Source organism: Ranitomeya variabilis, chromosome 6 (genome assembly GCF_051348905.1).
Source record: "Ranitomeya variabilis isolate aRanVar5 chromosome 6, aRanVar5.hap1, whole genome shotgun sequence".
In the NCBI taxonomy this organism is placed as follows: Eukaryota; Metazoa; Chordata; class Amphibia; order Anura; family Dendrobatidae; genus Ranitomeya; species Ranitomeya variabilis.
In genome coordinates, this window is record NC_135237.1 from 64,441,564 (window position 1) to 64,459,255 (window position 17,692).

The window sequence follows — 17,692 nt, forward strand, 5'->3', positions numbered from 1 at the left end:
AACAGTCTATCAGGCGGACAACGATCCGGTCTATCCGCCTGAAACTCTTGCAAGGACCGCCGCAGATCAGGAGAAACGGCCGACAAAATTACTCCCTCCCTAAGGATACCTGTGGGTTCAGAATTACCAGGAGAGTCCGGGTCAAAACTCCTAGAAAGGGCATCTGCCTTAACATTCTTAGAACCCGGTAGGTATGACACCACAAAATTAAAGCGAGAAAAAAATAAAGACCAGCGCGCCTGTCTAGGATTCAGGCGTCTGGCAGTCTCAAGATAAATCAAATTTTTGTGGTCAGTCAATACCACCACCTGATGCCTAGCCCCCTCGAGCCAATGGCGCCACTCCTCAAACGCCCACTTCATGGCCAAAAGCTCCCGATTCCCAACATCATAATTCCGCTCTGCGGGCGAAAATTTGCGAGAAAAGAAGGCACAAGGCCTAATGACGGAGCAGTCGGAACCTTTCTGCGACAACACTGCCCCAGCTCCGATCTCCGAAGCGTCAACCTCAACCTGAAAAGGCAGATTCACATCAGGCTGACGCAACACAGGGGCAGAGGCAAAACGGCGCTTAAGCTCCTGAAAGGCCTCTACAGCATGAGGGGACCAATTAGCAACATCAGCGCCTTGTCTGGTCAAATCAGTCAGTGGTTTAACGACATCCGAAAAACCAGCAATAAATCGGCGGTAAAAGTTGGCAAAGCCCAAAAATCTCTGAAGACCCTTAAGAGAGGAGGGCTGAGTCCAGTCACAAATAGCTTGCACCTTGACGGGATCCATCTCAATGGAAGAGGGAGAAAAAATATACCCCAAAAAGGAAATTTTCTGGACCCCAAAAACGCACTTAGACCCCTTCACACATAAAGAATTAGACCGCAGAACCTGAAAAACTCTCCTGACCTGCTGGACATGAGAGTCCCAGTCATCAGAAAAAATCAGAATATCATCCAGATATATTATCATAAATTTATCCAGAAAATCGCGGAAAATATCATGCATAAAAGACTGGAAAACTGAAGGGGCATTAGAAAGACCAAAAGGCATGACCAAATACTCAAAGTGGCCCTCGGGCGTATTAAATGCGGTCTTCCACTCATCCCCCTGCCTGATCCGCACCAAATTATACGCCCCACGAAGATCAATTTTAGAGAACCACTTAGCACCCTCTATACGAGCAAACAAATCAGTAAGCAATGGCAATGGGTATTGATACTTAACAGTGATCTTATTCAGAAGCCGATAATCAATACATGGTCTCAAAGAGCCGTCTTTTTTTGAGACAAAGAAAAACCCAGCTCCCAAGGGAGAAGAAGATGGACGAATATGTCCCTTTTCCAAAGACTCCTTTATATATTCCCGCATAGCAGCATGTTCCGGCACAGACAAATTAAACAAACGACCCTTTGGATATTTACAACCCGGTATCAAATCTATGGCACAATCGCACTCACGGTGCGGAGGTAACGACCCAAGCTTGGGTTCGTCAAAGACGTCTTGATAATCAGAGAGGAACTCAGGGACTTCAGAGGGAATGGACGACGAAATAGAAACCAAAGGTACGTCCCCATGAATACCCTTACATCCCCAGCTCAACACAGACATTGCTCTCCAGTCCAAGACTGGGTTGTGAGACTGCAACCATGGCAATCCCAGTACCAAATCGTCATGTAAATTATACAGCACCAGGAAACGAATAATCTCCTGGTGATCCGGATTGATACGCATGGTTACTTGTGTCCAGTATTGTGGTTTATTATTAGCCAATGGGGTGGAGTCAATCCCCTTCAGAGGAATAAGAGTCTCCAAAGGCTCTAAATTAAAACCACAACGATTGGCAAAGGACCAATCCATAAGACTCAGAGCGGCGCCAGAGTCAACATAGGCGTCCGTGGCAATGGATGACAAAGAGCAAATCAGGGTTACAGACAAAATAAACTTAGACTGAATGGTGCCAATGGAAACAGACTTATCAAGCTTCTTTGTACGCCTAGAGCATGCTGATATAACATGAGTAGAATCCCCACAATAGAAACACAATCCATTCTTCCGTCTAAAATTCTGTCGATCGCTCCTGGACAGAATTCTATCACACTGCATACTCTCTGGCGTCTTTACTACTTTATGGGCCGGTCAAACTGTCATGATCTCTGCAGGCAGAGATCATAGCAAGCCTATAGAGGGACAAGCTCTCGGAAGATGGAACTATACTGACCATGAACTAAGCCTGCCGCGCAACTAGAAATAGCCAGGTAGCATTTCCTATTTATCGCTAGATGCCCAGCTCTGGCCTAAGACCTAAATAGCTAGCAGAGGGAAATATAAGACCTGGCTCACCTCTAGAGAAATATTCCAAAGAAGACAGTAGCCCCCCACATATAATGACGGTGAGTTCAGATGAAACTACAAACGCAGCAGGAAAATAGTCTTAGCAAATTTGAGGTCCGCTTACTAGATAGCAGAAGACAGATAGTATACTTTCATGGTCAGCAGAAAAACACTAACAAAACACCATCCAGAGATTACCTTAAACTCTGGCATTAACTCATAACGCCAGAGTAGCAATCCCTGATCAACGAGAGCTTTCCAGACACAGTAACAAAACTTCAGCTGTGAACTGGAACAAATAGGCAAAACAAAACATGGACAAAAGTCCAACTTATCTAGTAGTTGTCTAGAAGCAGGAACAAGCACTGAGAGGCATCAGATAACATTGTTGACCGGCAAGAAACCACCAGAGAAATGAGCTTAAATAGCGACACCCACTACTGATGGAACCAGGTGAAACAGGAAAGAGGATGACAAGTCCAATTCCACAAGCGGCCACCGGGGGAGCCCAGAATCCAAATTCACAACAGGATCCGCAGCCAAATCCGCACCATGTGCACATAGCCTAATTCTAACCCTAATTCCAACCCTAGTCCTAATTCTAACCCTAAGTGTAACCCTAACCCTAATTGCAACCCTAATTGTAACCCTAACCCTAATTCTAACCCTAATTCTAACCCTAGCCCTAAGTGCAACCCTAGCCCTAAGTGGAACCCTAACCCTAAGTGCAACCCTAACCCTAAGTGCAACCCTAAGTGCAACCCTAACCCTAAGTGCAACCCTAACCCTAAGTGCAACCCTAACCCTAAGTGCATCCCTAAGTGCAACCCTAGCCCTAAGTGCAACCCTAACCCTAAGTGCAACCCTAACCCTAAGTGCAACCCTAAGTGCAACCCTAAGTGCAACCCTAACCCAAAGTGCAACCCTAACCCTAAGTGCAACCCTAACCCTAAGTGCAACCCTAACCCTAAGTGCAACCCTTACCCTAAGTGCAACCCTAACCCTAAGTGCAACCCTAACCCTAACCCTACCCCTAATCCTAATGGCAAAACAAAAATAATTATATTTTCTGTATTTTATTATTGTCCCTACCTATGAGAGTGATAAAGGGGGGGGGGGATTTACTATTTTTTTTATTTTGATCACCAAAATGTACAGGGAACGAATCTGCCGGTCGGCAGATTCGGCGGGCGCACTACGCATGTGCCCGCCATTTTCCAAGAAGGCGGCGCCCATGGAGAAGACGGACGGACACCGGGAGGGACATCGGAGCTCGGTAAGTATGGGGGGGTGGGATCGGAACACGGGGGGGCGATCGGAGCACGGGGGGAGCGGACAGGAGGACGGGGGAGCGGACAGGAGGACGGAGGGGAGTGGACAGGAGAACGAGGCAGAAAGGACGACTGGGGAGGTGATCGGTGGCAGTGGGGGGGGGGCAGATCGGGGTCTCCAGCCATGGCAGATGCTATTGCAGCATCGGCCATGGCTGGATTGTAATATTTCACCATTTTTATAGGAGAAATATTACAAATCGCTCTGATTGGCTGTTTCACTTTCAACAGCCAATCAGAGCGATTGTAGCCATGGGGGGGGTGAAGCCACCCCCCCTGGGCTGAAGTACCACTTCCCCTGTCCCTGCAGATCGGGTGAAATTGGAGTTAACCCTTTCACCCGATCTGCAGGGACGCCATCATTCCATGACGCCACATAGGCGTCACAGGTCGGATTGGCACCAACTTTCATGACGCCTATGTGGCGTCAAAGGTCGGGAAGGGGTTAACGAGTCTTGCAATATGACTTAGGATTAAAGCCAAATCAGTATCTCAGTTCGCAGACACGGTGTTTCGGGCTGTTGGCCCTCGTCAGTGCGAAGCATGAGAACTGATTTGGCTAGGTGAGAGGCATACCTGCTCTGGCTTGTCAAGGTAAGGAGGCCTCAGTCCAGACCTCAGTCCATTGTCTACAGCCAGGCCCTCAGATATAACCGTATCTGTTCCAGTCCTAAGGACAGGGATGAACACCTAACTTAAAATGTCATTTTTAAATCAAGGTTACCATCCCACCTCCATTGATGATCAGATCATTAGGGCCACAAGGATCCCTAGAAGACAAGTACCTCAATACAGAAAAAAAGAGGAAAATCATCATGTACCTCTGGTAGTGACCCACAACCCATAGCTTGAAATATTGAGAAAAATGGCTAAGAAACTTCACCATATCCTACACAAGGATGACTAGTTAAAAATATTATTGAAAGACCCCCCCTTGCTATGTTCAGGGAAGACTTTTCATCACTAAATAGGACCGCCTATGACTTAAGTAGACAAACACCAGACATTTTAATGAATACATTTTTTTTTTAATGAAACTTGTCCTACAATAATAAATAATAAATATCAATCTGATCAGCTCCCACTGTTCTATATTATCCTGCCTGAAGACCAGATACCATTTTTTTTAACATGACAGGTGCCCTTTTAGACTTAGGAATAACCTTCCATGCATTTGGTATTTGGAACATTGAAATCCTTTATGGATCCCTCCATTATCACCCATAGAATTTACGGTATATGTTTAATTTCTTTTTTTTATTACTCTAGATACATTTTCTCTGTTAGTTATATGCTTATGTGCAAATAATTAGTTTCAGGCTTTTTTCCTTCGTTCCTTGATCATTTTGTTTGTGAGGAAACTATTATTACGGATGCCTGAAATCATTTCATTGTGACACTCTTGCTTTGTGTACAGGGGCCTGAAGGCTCTTAATATTCCATTCTTGGGTCCTGTTTGCGGCGGGTCAGGCTTTTGGCTTCTGCAGAGCCTCTCATTCCAAGATCCGTGGTGTGGAATAAAAATGCTCTGTAAATAATACATACAGTCAATGCCTTCTTTTGAACTTACACGTTTTTTGGAAAATCTTTCATAGCATTCTCTATTAATTTAAATCAAAGTCTATCTCGCTGCCGCCTTTCCTTACAATGCCGGTTCGCTTGATGTGGCGTTTTGCGGTTTAGTTTGTGATCACACTGCCTTTCTTTCAATCTCTTTTGATTTCTCTTAATCACACCACACGGACCTCCTTCTCCTGCAAATATCTGATTTTGTGCGGCCACAGCCATCATGACAAATCTTAACCCGTAGTTGTTGCCATGGTAACGTAGGTGTGTGCTCATACATATTGCATCATTCTGTTTATTTCATTTTTCTGGCCAAGTGTCTGTATAAGGACAAATATACATGCAAAATATGCCGTTAAATCCAAGGCCAAATACAGCATCAAATACGGTGAAACATAAACCTATATCCATAAGAAATAAATGCAAAGTAGCTCAGTTCTAATGTAAGGAAGATGGAGTCGGGGGCAACAGTCTAATTCATTATCCAAAGAATCTTTCTAAGTACGGTACATAAATCAAAATCCAAGAATAAAACAATAACAGAATATACCCTGCAGTAAGTAAATGGTAATATTACATATAAATTACATTGGGTAATTAGTAAACACTATTATAATTAAAAAAAAGTGTAAAATCCATCCCACCGCAACAAGGTGTACCCAGTGGGGATGGTCCTATCCTGCCTCCAGTATTAAAACCTCACCTTGTGTCAGCCGACCTCAATATAGATAAGGGCAGAGCAGGACAAGACCCCCGACTGTTCAGATATCTGCCCTTGGGAAGGTATATATATGAAATGCCTAACTCATAAAGGGGAAGTCACGGCCCTTTTTGTACAAAGTGCAAGAAACTACAGCAAAACCAAAGAAATGAGCAGGAGCATACATTTTTATATGCATAAAAGTATGTTCACACTGTGGCCATTTCTCAAACAAAACCCAAGAAAAAACAATATGAGCATATACCCTGTCGTAAGTAAATAGGTAAATAGTAATAGTATATGTAAACAATATAGGGTACACTGTTTTACACACTGTTTTAGTCAAAAAAGCCTTCCCACTGCGATAAGGTGTACCCAGTCGGGACGGTCCTATCCTGTCTCTAGTATTAAAACTTTACATAAATAAAATAAATCCACAATGTTTATACTGTATAACAAAAAAATAGAATAATTAAGAATGACCAAATCCTTCGAAATTTGAAAATTGGCAAATTTGCTTATATTGGGGCAAAATTAAGATTCGAATTGCATCGAAAAAATTTGGTGCCAATCAAATCTGTCAAGAAGGGTTGTAAAAAAATCTTCTGCCTCCGCCTGTCCTCTGATCCGCCTCCTCTTTCTTCTGTCTTCTACATTCTTACGTTTCTGGGCATCAGGTGAAGAACAGTAGTGGCGGAAGCCCAGAAACAGGAATAGATAGAAGTCAGAGGAGCTAATGAGAGGACTGACGGCATCAGGAAAAGGTAGAGTGGCTGGAGGATGGCCAAGGAGAGGTGAGTAAGGGTAAGTTCACACAGGGCGTTTTTGCTGCTTTTTTTCTGCAGCAAAACCTGATCATCTTGGCAGGAAAGAAGCTGCGTCAAAAACGCTGGTTTAGGTGCATTTTTGGTGCGTTTTTGTTGCGTATTTGGTGCGTTTTTTTGGTGCATTTTTTTTCTCTTTGGTTATGCTAATATCCTTGGATTTTCAGCAGCAGAAACACAGCAAATAATGATACCTGCGTTTTTGCTGCGTTTTTTTCAACACCCATTCAAGTCAATGGGTGAAAAATCGCAGCAAAAATGCTGAAAGAAGTGACATGCCCTATGTCCAAAAAAACGCAGCAAAGCACAAAATACTGATCAAACAAAAAACCAATGTGTGTGCATGAGATTTCTGAAATCTCATAGGCTTTGCTGGTACTGTAAAAAGCAGCTGAAAATTAGCATAAAAAAGCAGCAAAAATACGCAGCAAAAACGTCCTGTGTGAGACTTTTTTTAAACCCTTTCATACCTAAAAACTTTGCCAACTATTATCTAGATGGCTACTGTTTTGATGAAATTTGCAGGAATTGAATTGCAAAATATGTGGATTTGCTGAAAATTCAAAAAATTACAGAAATTAGATTTGTTAAAAATGGATTCACTTATCTTTAATTTGAATTATAAATGTCTATACATTTTAACTATTCTTTTCTTTCAATCTCTACAGCGTGTCGGGATCAGCTGTTGTGTTCCAAGTGCTACCTAGCGTCCAGAATATGACCACAGAAGATGTGGCGAAAGCAGCAGGTACTCTTTCTCTCGGTCTTTCGTCATTAACGGCAGTGCCAGCCATGCCTTGAGTAAAGTACTTATTAACAAAGGGATACATTATGGTGCAGATTTACTATTGTGATTGTGCCTCACATGAAAATGGGTATGTCTTGGGGTGTGGCATTAATAGATAGGGGCAGAGTTCAAAGGAAACCTGTTTACACTCTAAACTAACATAATATATGTAAAGCATATGAAATAATGATTATGATTGAACCTTTATATTATAAATCCGCTTCTCCATTTTCTAGAAATCCATAGGCAAATGTTTATGCAAATGAGCCACAATTGTTAGGGGCTTGGCTTGCACTTACTGCTCTCCCGGCTCTCTCTTTTCCCGCTGCCAGCTTCCTGTCAATGACTGAAGGGTCATTCTTCTCTGTAACCTGTTCCCCTGCCCGAGATCTCGCACAAGCGCTGTCGTTCCTGGGGGGTGGTGCAAGCGCAATAAAACCTTGATGATGTAACGAGAGCGAGACTATGGATCTGCGCATGCACTCCCTCTGGAAATGAGGTCACCCGCTTGAGATTTGCATAAAAACTCACCAATGGATTTCTAGAAAACAGAGGGAAGGATTTATGATACAAATGTTTAGACATAATCAACGTTTTCGATGCTTTATATAGATGATGTTAGTTTAGGGTCTAAAAATCTGCTGACAGGTTCCCTTTACTATATGCCGCAATGCATCTAACTTTTGTCTCAAAAATGGTCTAAAAGGGAGCAAATTAAGAAGTGGTGTAAAGTCATATCCAGCTTGAGTCACTGTGATAAATTTGGGGAAAGTCTAAATTGCTGTTTATTTAATAGAGGATTAGTAAATTTGCCCCTACATTTTTCTACTGCAGACTTACTTTTTTGTGGAAGGATCTGATTTTTTGGATAAGCTGTTTGTTAACACAGATACTTGGACCGTCCAATCTTGGTACATAAAAGCCGAGTTTGGCGTGTAACTTCATATTGAAGAGGCTTGTGCCTCAATGTAAAATGTGCAACTTAACATTAGCTTCCGGGCCTGGATGTAACTGAAATCTCCACAATCGCTTGTAGTTTCAGTACTTCTCTGCTTTCAGTCATGTAATATATTCAGTACTGCAGTTACATCTTAGGAGTCTGTAGGCATGCAGGTCTTTTGCCTGACCCCAATAAATGTTGCATATTCCAGTAAAAGTGGTTGGGGAGTTGATCAATATGGAGTTTACCTTAAACGAGCTTATTTTGAAGGTAAAAAATGGAAAAATGGTCAACTATCACTGTATGCAGCTTTCCCATTGTCCCTTCTTGTGCCTCCTCACTCAGTAATGCTAGGGCCTTATACCCATAGAGATATCATACACATGCAAAATGCTCAGATGCATCTCCATATGTTCCTTTTATCTTTACCAGGTGCTCTTCTCACACAGCTGTCTATAGGCACATGCCTACTATGCCTATGGGTAAATCCAACCAACCCTTAAAAAGTATGATCCTGTATTGGGGTGGAGGTGCTTTCTTGAACAATAAATATGGTGTTTTCCAAGAAATGTTAATTTTTCTTACAATTTAAAGAGAACATGTAATTTTTTACCCTTTCTAACAATGATAATTATGAGGACCTGTAATTGCTCAAAAACTTTTGGATAAATACCTTGCAAAAATCCCTTATTTTCCCCTGATTCTGCTGCTCTTTTCTGTTTTGCGCTGCATTTCTCCATTGCAGAGTTTTTCACATTTGTTGGTTTTGGAGTGCAATATGTGAAAGCTCTTCTTGTATTCCAAAGTCTTCTCTGAGGGCGTGCACTTTCATCCCTCCCTCCCGGATGCTGTTCATCACAGCTCAGCATCATCCGAGACTGATAGATCAGTTGCTGGGCTGTGACATGCCATGTCTGGGAATGAGGTATGAAAGCGAGCACTCCCTGAAAAGACTCTGAAGAAAAGTCCAGTTGGACTGAAAAGAGGAGATTTCACATACTGCTCTCCAGAAGAAACAAATTTCAATATCTCTGTAACAGAGTAACGCAGCAGTTAACGGAAAAGAGCAGCAGAATCAGGGGAGCCCACAGATTTTTACAACATATTTTACTCAATATTTTGGAGCAAGGTCCTCTTTAGACATACTTATGGGTACTGGTCTAGCTGCAGCATGAATCAGGAAATTATGTTTCTCCTTATGGCTTTGAAGGCAGCATCCATTGCTGAAGTGCTCTTCATTTTCTGCATTAATCACTCCACAATCAGTACCTGATGATTGCAATTTGCAGCAGCTGGATGCTACAGCTATGAGCAGAGGGAATGGGTTGTGGAGTGTTTATAGTGGTTGTCTACTACTCGTTAATCTATGCTCAATCAATTTAGTGCCCCATAGAAGATAAAAACAATGTATACTCACCCCCTGTAGTGGCACCATGCCAGGAATATTGACGCTGCTGTTACTGGCGGGGTGACATAACATTGTTTTGTCAGGTGACCGCTGCAGCCCATCATCAGCTACAACTCATCAATATTTCATCAGAGTGGACGTCTGCTCTAATTAAACAGCAAAGGTTGCTGCCTGTCAGCCACCGTTGATCAGCTGCAGCAGTCACATGACACAACAGCCAAAAACAGCTGTGCCATCATTGCTGGTACGTTGCAGCTACGGGAGGTGCGTATACATTGTTTTGATTTTGTATGTTGCACTGAATTGATTACACAGGAGTTGTCTAGTCATGGACAGCCCCATAAATGAAGAGCACTTCAGCTTTAGGAACCTGTTGTGAATTCCGTTCTCGAACTCCCTCCTGTGGTCATGAATGGTACTTCGGCGAGTTCTGTCCGTGGACTCCCTCTGGTGGCTGTGAGTGGAAAGGCTGGTTCTGAGGTTCCTTCCTCAGCTGCCTTCATTTGCGGCTAGGCTGGATTCTCTATTTAACTCCACTCAGATCGTTACTCCATGCCAGCTGTCAATGTGTCTGCACTGGTTCAGATCTCTCTCGGATCTTTCTGATGACCTGTCTACTCCAGCAGAAGCTAAGTCCCTGCTAGTTCATTTGTTGTTCATTGTGTACTGAATATATATTTCTTAGTACTTGCTAAGTTCTAGTCCAGCTTGCTAACATGATATTGCCTTGCTAGCTGGAAGCTCTGGGTTGCAGAGTGGCACCTCCGCACCGTGAGTCGGTGCGGGGGTCTTTTTGCACACTCTGCGTGGCTGTTTGTAGATTTTTTGTGCTGACCGCATAGATCCCTTTCCTATCCTCAGTCTATTTAGTAAGTCTGGCCCCCTTTGCTGAAATCTGTTTCATCCCTGTGTTTGTGACTTTCCTCTTAACTCACAGTTAATATATGTGGGGGGCTTCCTTTACCTTTCGGGAATTTTCTCTGAGGCAAGGAAAGGCTAATTTTCCTATCTTTAGGGGTAGTTAGCTCTTAGGCTGTGAAGAGGCGTCTAGGGAGAGTTAGGTACGCTCCACAGCTATTTCTAGTGTGTGTGTTATAGGATTAGGATTGCGGTCAGCAGAGTTCCCACTTCCCAGAGCTTGTCCTGTTTTTTAGTTTAACCATCAGGTCATTCCAGGTGCACCTAACCACCAGGTCCATAACAGGAACCTTCTTGGGAGCATTTTTGTGAACGTCATAAATCGTAATTGCTTCATACATGTTGTTCCTGAAACAGTACAGAAAAAGTATATTAAAGGGTATCTCCAGGTCTCCTGTATGTCTGTCACAGAAGATTTTCAGGGTGACGGGTTCCCTTTAAGGAATGATCCTATTTTCTTTATCAATTATATATACAGGACAAGTTATTACATATAATTTTGAACTCAAAGCGATTTGCAAATTGTTGCTATGTGTCTTGTCATATTGGTAGTGTCCTGAGATAAAGCATTGCACAAAGTCTATCCTGACTAATCCACTATATATGTCCTAAAATCACCCGGTGATGTATAGGAAAGAATGTGTGGATAACGTAGTTCTATCTTTCTCTTCTTCTGCACATTGACATCTCCAAGGAAGTAGATAGACAGTGAATGACAGCTTCACATTCTTGACATGCCCAAATACCCATTGTGCATTGTGCGGAGCTCTGTGCTCTCAGCTCCACTTTTCAGAAGATATTCATCACTTTTTAGAAATTCCATAGTTGCGCCTTAGAAACCACCAGCGGTGCAGATGCCAGGGCATCCACTGTATGGCTAATTTCCATGTGAATGCCATAGAAGTCATTGTGTTTAAATGCTAATTAGTATTTATTTCTCGTTATTTTCCTAGCCCCATCATATCATTGTGTGCAGGTTGTATCGGCACCTTCAGTTCTTATCAACATGCTGCACAAGGCTTCACTACTATTCACTACTATAGTGGGTGACCCATCACCGTCACATTCTAGCTCTGGCGTTTGTCGGTAAGCAGTGACCCTAAGATATTTGGGGTGCTTCATAGCAACCAAGGTCAATGAAGAATAATTCATTGGAGACTCGAAATGACTACCTAACGACAGAACGTGCTTTTGGTGTAGGCTAAGCAAAAGTCAAACCTAACATCTTGGTAGTATAATTTAATTAACTTTTCACTTAGTTCTGGTTTGTGCTGAATATAAAAAAAATATTAGATTTTTTTTTGGAAAAATGCTAGTGGTGGGTCATATTAGGGCTTTATATTGTAACTGCATCTCTAATAAAGGCACAAGTTCTAAACCCTGGGTCTAAGACACTATTGTTGGGCTCCTGAATGCTTAGAGGACCTGTCAGTTGGCATAAATATGTAATTTATTTACCTGGTGTAAATGTTCTCCTGAATCTGGCGTGGGTTTTTCTTTTGTTCCTGCTCCTCTGTGTTCCTGAGATATGACTCCCTCATCCCAATATATATATATATATATATATATATATATATATATATATATATATATATATATATATATATATATATACTGTATATATATAGTATTTTAAGGTGTGATCTTCAATAATATTCTGAAAGAGAAGAATTGAGGATCATGCTCACTTGACTAATAAGCCTAGATTTATATACAGTGAAGGTGCAGCCATATCTTAGGAATAAAACACAAAAAAATAAATAAAATGAGCATATGAGGTCGGCTGATGTAAGGTGAGGTTTTAATACTAGCGATAGGACAGTCCCGACTGTGTGCACCTTGTCCCGGTGGGATGGCTTTTACCCCTTTTTTTTTTTATCAAACTAGTGTTAACTGAGTATCCCATGTTATTTACATGTACTATTACTATTGCTATTTACTTACTACAGGGTGTGTGCTCATATTGTTTTTTTTCTTGGGTTTTGTCTGTGAAATGGCCACAATGATAATGTGCTCCTACACATTGCACATTTACCAACTTATGTTCTGGCTCATACAGTTCGTTTTCTCCTATCTTTGGAATATGAAGGCAGAGGAACTAAAGTGAAACCGTAATAGATTCAGGAGCACAAGAGCATTCACACCAGGGAAAAATTACATATTGAGGGCAAATAACGGGTCCTCTTTAACAAAAAAAAAAAGGTCTGATGACCACTTTCCAAATCTCCTACTGGGACCAATCAGCGGTTCTGTCTTGAATTCCACAATCATTTTCTTAGAAATCTGAGCTGCTCCATTACTGTTGTTCTTCTAGGAAATTAAAGACTAAATTGACAATTGGGCATTACCGCTCTACTTGTCAAATGGGCTTGTCCCTAAATCAAGTTGTCAGAAAAGGTGACAGGTCCTCTTTAATGAGGGGATAAAATGGGGCATGTAAGTCTAGCACACGTTAAAGCATCACTCCAGTGTTTATTTTTTTTCAGCACTAGAGTGGGCCTTTAAATATACACTCACTGGCCACTTTATTAGGTACACCTGTCCAACTTCTTGTTAACACTTAATTTCTAATCAGCCAATCACATGGCGGCAACTCAGTGCATTTAGGCATGTAGACATGGTCAAGACAATCTCCTGCAGTTAAAACCGAGCATCAGTATGGGGAAGAAAGGTGATTTGAGTGCCTTTGAACGTGGCATGGTTGTTGGTGCCAGAAGGGCTGGTCTGAGTATTTCAGAAACTGCTGATCTACTGGGATTTTCACGCACAACCATCGCTAGGGTTTACAGAGAATGGTCCGAAAAAGAAAAAAAATCCAGTGAGCGGCAGTTCTGTGGGCGGAAATGCCTTGTTGATGCCAGAGGTCAGAGGAGAATGGGCAGACTGGTTCGAGCTGATAGAAAGGCAACAGTGACTCAAATCGCCACCCGTTACAACCAAGGTAGGCCTAAGAGCATCTCTGAACGCACAGTGCGTCGAACTTTGAGGCAGATGGGCTACAGCAGCAGAAGATCACACCGGGTACCACTCCTTTCAGCTAAGAACAGGAAACGGAGGCTACAATTTGTACAAGCTCATCGAAATTGGACAGTAGAAGATTGGAAAAACGTTGCTTGGTCTGATGAGTCTCGATTTCTGCTGCGACATTCGGATGGTAGGGTCAGAATTTGGCGTAAACAACATGAAAGCATGGATCCATCCTGCCTTGTATGGAGCATCTTTGGGATGTGCAGCCGACAAATCTGCGGCAACTGTGTGATGCCATCATGTCAATATGGACCAAAATCTCCGAGGAATGCTTCCAGCACCTTGTTGAATCTATGCCACGAAGAATTGAGGCAGTTCTGAAGGCAAAAGGGGGTCCAACCCGTTACTAGCATGGTGTACCTAATAAAGTGGCCGGTGAGTGTAAGCCCCCTGCCAAATCATATACTGACCCTCCGGTGTCCTCACTGTTTTTCGGTGCTGCTCTTGTCCCATGATGCCATCTTGTGAGCGAAGCTTCTGACTGGTCGCGAGTCACAAGCTCTCAATGCAAGTCTATGAAAGCCGGAACAAGGCTCTCATAGACTTGTATTGAAGAGTGACCTCCGCACCGCTCCATAAAGCACCGACGGGAGCGAAGCTGGAAAGTGATCAAGGCGGTGGCAGGTGTATATGAGACAGGGAGCAGAGGAATTACATTTAAAGCACCACTCCAGTGATGCAATAAAAAAAATCCACTGGAGTGGTGCTTTAATGGTAACATCAATATCTTGCTTTTTACTTCTTTTTTCAACATTTATATTTTTGTTGTGATTTTCTTTCTACTACTTTTTTATTCCCAGTTTTGTAAGTCATACAGAATATTTATCTTTGTCTTCAATGGGTTGTGTTTTGGATATGTTTTCAATATCACTCAACGGTGGGCCGATACCCTTCACTCCCACCAGATGTAAACATTGAATGGAACTGAACAGCACAGCTTTGTTCAATATGTAGCGGCTGCTGACGAGAATTGTACATCATCTCGAGTTCTAGAGTTAATCACAGCTGATCGGTGTGGGAGCTGGGTGTTGCTCCCCTGCCAATCTGATATTGATGTCCTATCCTGATGCTAGGGTCACACCACGGTATTCTCTCTCATCCGAGAGAATCGGGTCGATTATGCTAGTCACACTCTCATCAAATTCCGATCAGAGTGTGATACAATTTTCTCAGATGAGGAGAAGATGGAAAAAATAATTTTCCATCTTCTTCATTGTGTCAGTCTGTGAAAACCTGATGACATCCAAGTTCAGTCCGATTTTTCCACAGATTCATTGACTTGCAAGGCTGAGTGTGATCTGATAATCGTATCCATCTCAGGCAGGCCTGAACTTTTTCCTCTTACGGACTCGGTCCGAGGAAACAATTGTATATGTGCACTGCCCAATAGAATAACATTGGTCCGTGTGCAATCCAATGTTTTGTTGGATTACACTTGGACTGAAGATACGGTCAAGTGCGCGAGCCCTGAGGATTGGTCATAAATATTTACATGATATTAATATTAATATTCTACATATGGCAGCATCTGCAGTGGTTTTTTTTTGAGTCTTCTAGATAAAGTAAACTTGTTTCTCTATGTATTTGCAATTCTCTCTGCTTAGCTTGGTGTCATCTCCAGGGCATAAATGTAATGAACCAAAGGAGCAGGAAATATCCTACTGCTATAATTAAACAATTCCACTTGATAAAGGGGTTGTCTGGTCCAAATCGATAAGTTTGCAGTCACTCTACGTGTTTGCAGACTCATGTATCCCCCAGCGCACCTACTGTTTCTGAGCCGGGAACGGAGGGTATATTAGTGTTAGGGCTCATACTCACTTGCGTGAGTCTCGCATGTTAAAACCCGGCTCTGCCGCCGGCACTCCAGAGCGGAGCATGCGGCTACATAGCAATACATGGAGCTGCACGCTCCGCTCCCTTGTGCCTGCGGCAGAGCCGGGTGTTACCATTGAAGACTCGGCCGTATTTCATGCAAGTGAGTATGAGCCCTTATACATACTCCCGGGCAGAGCCCGTCCAGTGAGCGCAGCCTCACTCCATACATTTATATGGAGAGAAGCCGCACACACTAGTCAGTCATGCCACTGGATGGCCGCATCACTAGTTGGGTCAAAGCCTTGCTCAACACAAGTGTATAGAGCAAGGCCGCACTCACTAGACAGGTTCTGCCCAGGAATATGTACAATACTGACTACAGACTTATTGTTTTGGAACGGACAACCCCTTTAAGTGAATGTTTAGTGCTAAGCCATATGCAAAATCACCAATGTATGGTTTTAATGCATGCTGTCCTTTCTGTTGTTGACCATTGTTGCCAGTCACGCAGAAGTGATTTGCTATTCGGAGACCTCATTACCTATAATATGTTACCTAAAGTAAAGTGGTAATTTCATTACACTATTACCTTTTCTATGCAATCCTGATTTAGGAAGAACCCTGCAATTGATCTTTGGTTATACGATAGGCAGGAAACAAAGCGGTCAATTAAAATGGTTAGCCTGCTGTCTAGCAGATCAATATTGCAGGCTTGTCATTACAAGAATAATTTAGCACATGGCAATCTTCTCCACATATGTCCATCTCACAGACAAGGCGAAATTCACGTACCAAATATCAGTCTCAATTGAACTCGGCAGTATGTTCATTACAACACAGGGAGTCTTGGGGCTGCAATATAGTTCAAAATTGAAATTTCAGGTGACTTTTCAGAATAAACTGTCCTGTGTGCGCGTATAAGGAATAACACTATATCTGGCTATTATATGACTTGTATCTTGCATTTTATTTAGATTTCCTCCAGGGATGTCTTGTTTTATTAATTTACAATTCAATATGAGCTACTGGATGGAGACTGGCTGCAATGATCTCTGCCATACATGTTAAAGTACACAGGGAGGGATTCTTGCTCTTCATTCCTTTTTTAACACACAGAGAGAAGCAGCGGCAGCATGGAGGAAATTACTCAGTAGTACTGACCTGTGTAGCTGTGAACCTAGCTCTGGTGTGACTTAAAAGACTTATTGGAAAGCGAGGTGTGATCTGTGCCTGCCTCTGCCTGTTTCCTCTCTCTGCTCCTCTCTCCCCTCTCCAAAAAGTATATTAGTCTGTGTCACAAAACACCTCAGTGGACTGGCAGTGTCTCTTGTCTGAGCAAGACAGAATACAACATTTTGTTTTGCTTTGTGCAACCCTGGTTCACAGTCCAGGTTATTGCTTTCTGGACTTGGACATTAGCTGATTTTCTGACCTCTCGGGACATCCTCTGTACGGCGCACAGGTGACATCTTGCCAGCCTGACTAATCATAACCTAAGCCTGTGATCCCAGAGGTCAAGGAAAATCGTGCAGGTCCTGCCCATGGCCAGAGAACACTGATCTGTGTCATGGACCTGGGTTGGGCAAAGTGATCCTCTCATATCTAGATGGCAGCAATCCAGTAACAGATGTAAAGTTAGAAATGTATGTAATTCATAGGTGACATTTTGTCAAAACAGAATCCTAAGTTTCAGATATATCAGAGCAAAAAGTTATTGGTTTTCAATAGTAACACACTTTCAATTGTAAAAATTTTTTGAAATCATTAAAAAATCTATCTAAGAATTACACAATGCTAAAATATCCTACATGGTATTTTGCTCATGTGTCACCTGTTCGCAGCAGTCCTTGTTGTGTAGCTGGTTGAGCAAAATGATTTGCTCTACCTTGGACCAGGGCCCAGTCTTATCCTCCATGGCAGCCTGACCAGGGCAGCCTTCACTTCAGCAGCCGCCATTCTGAGAGCCTCTGGATTTTACTAGGCCTAGAGACGTCATGGTGTTGCATGATGCTTCGTCACTAGGGCTTCCACAAATTTATGACATGCGTT

General features: G+C 42.6%; 1 protein-coding gene across 1 annotated transcript in view; it reads left to right on the forward strand.

The window, feature by feature from the left end:
* Positions 1–17,692, forward strand: part of PTPRN2 (protein tyrosine phosphatase receptor type N2) — a 1,208,901-nt gene that overhangs the window by 500,951 nt on the left and 690,258 nt on the right. Inside the window, exon 11 of the mRNA XM_077268574.1 lies at positions 7,414–7,493. Within this exon, the coding sequence (XP_077124689.1) occupies positions 7,414–7,493 (80 nt within the window). The remainder of the gene's footprint in view (positions 1–7,413; positions 7,494–17,692) is intronic.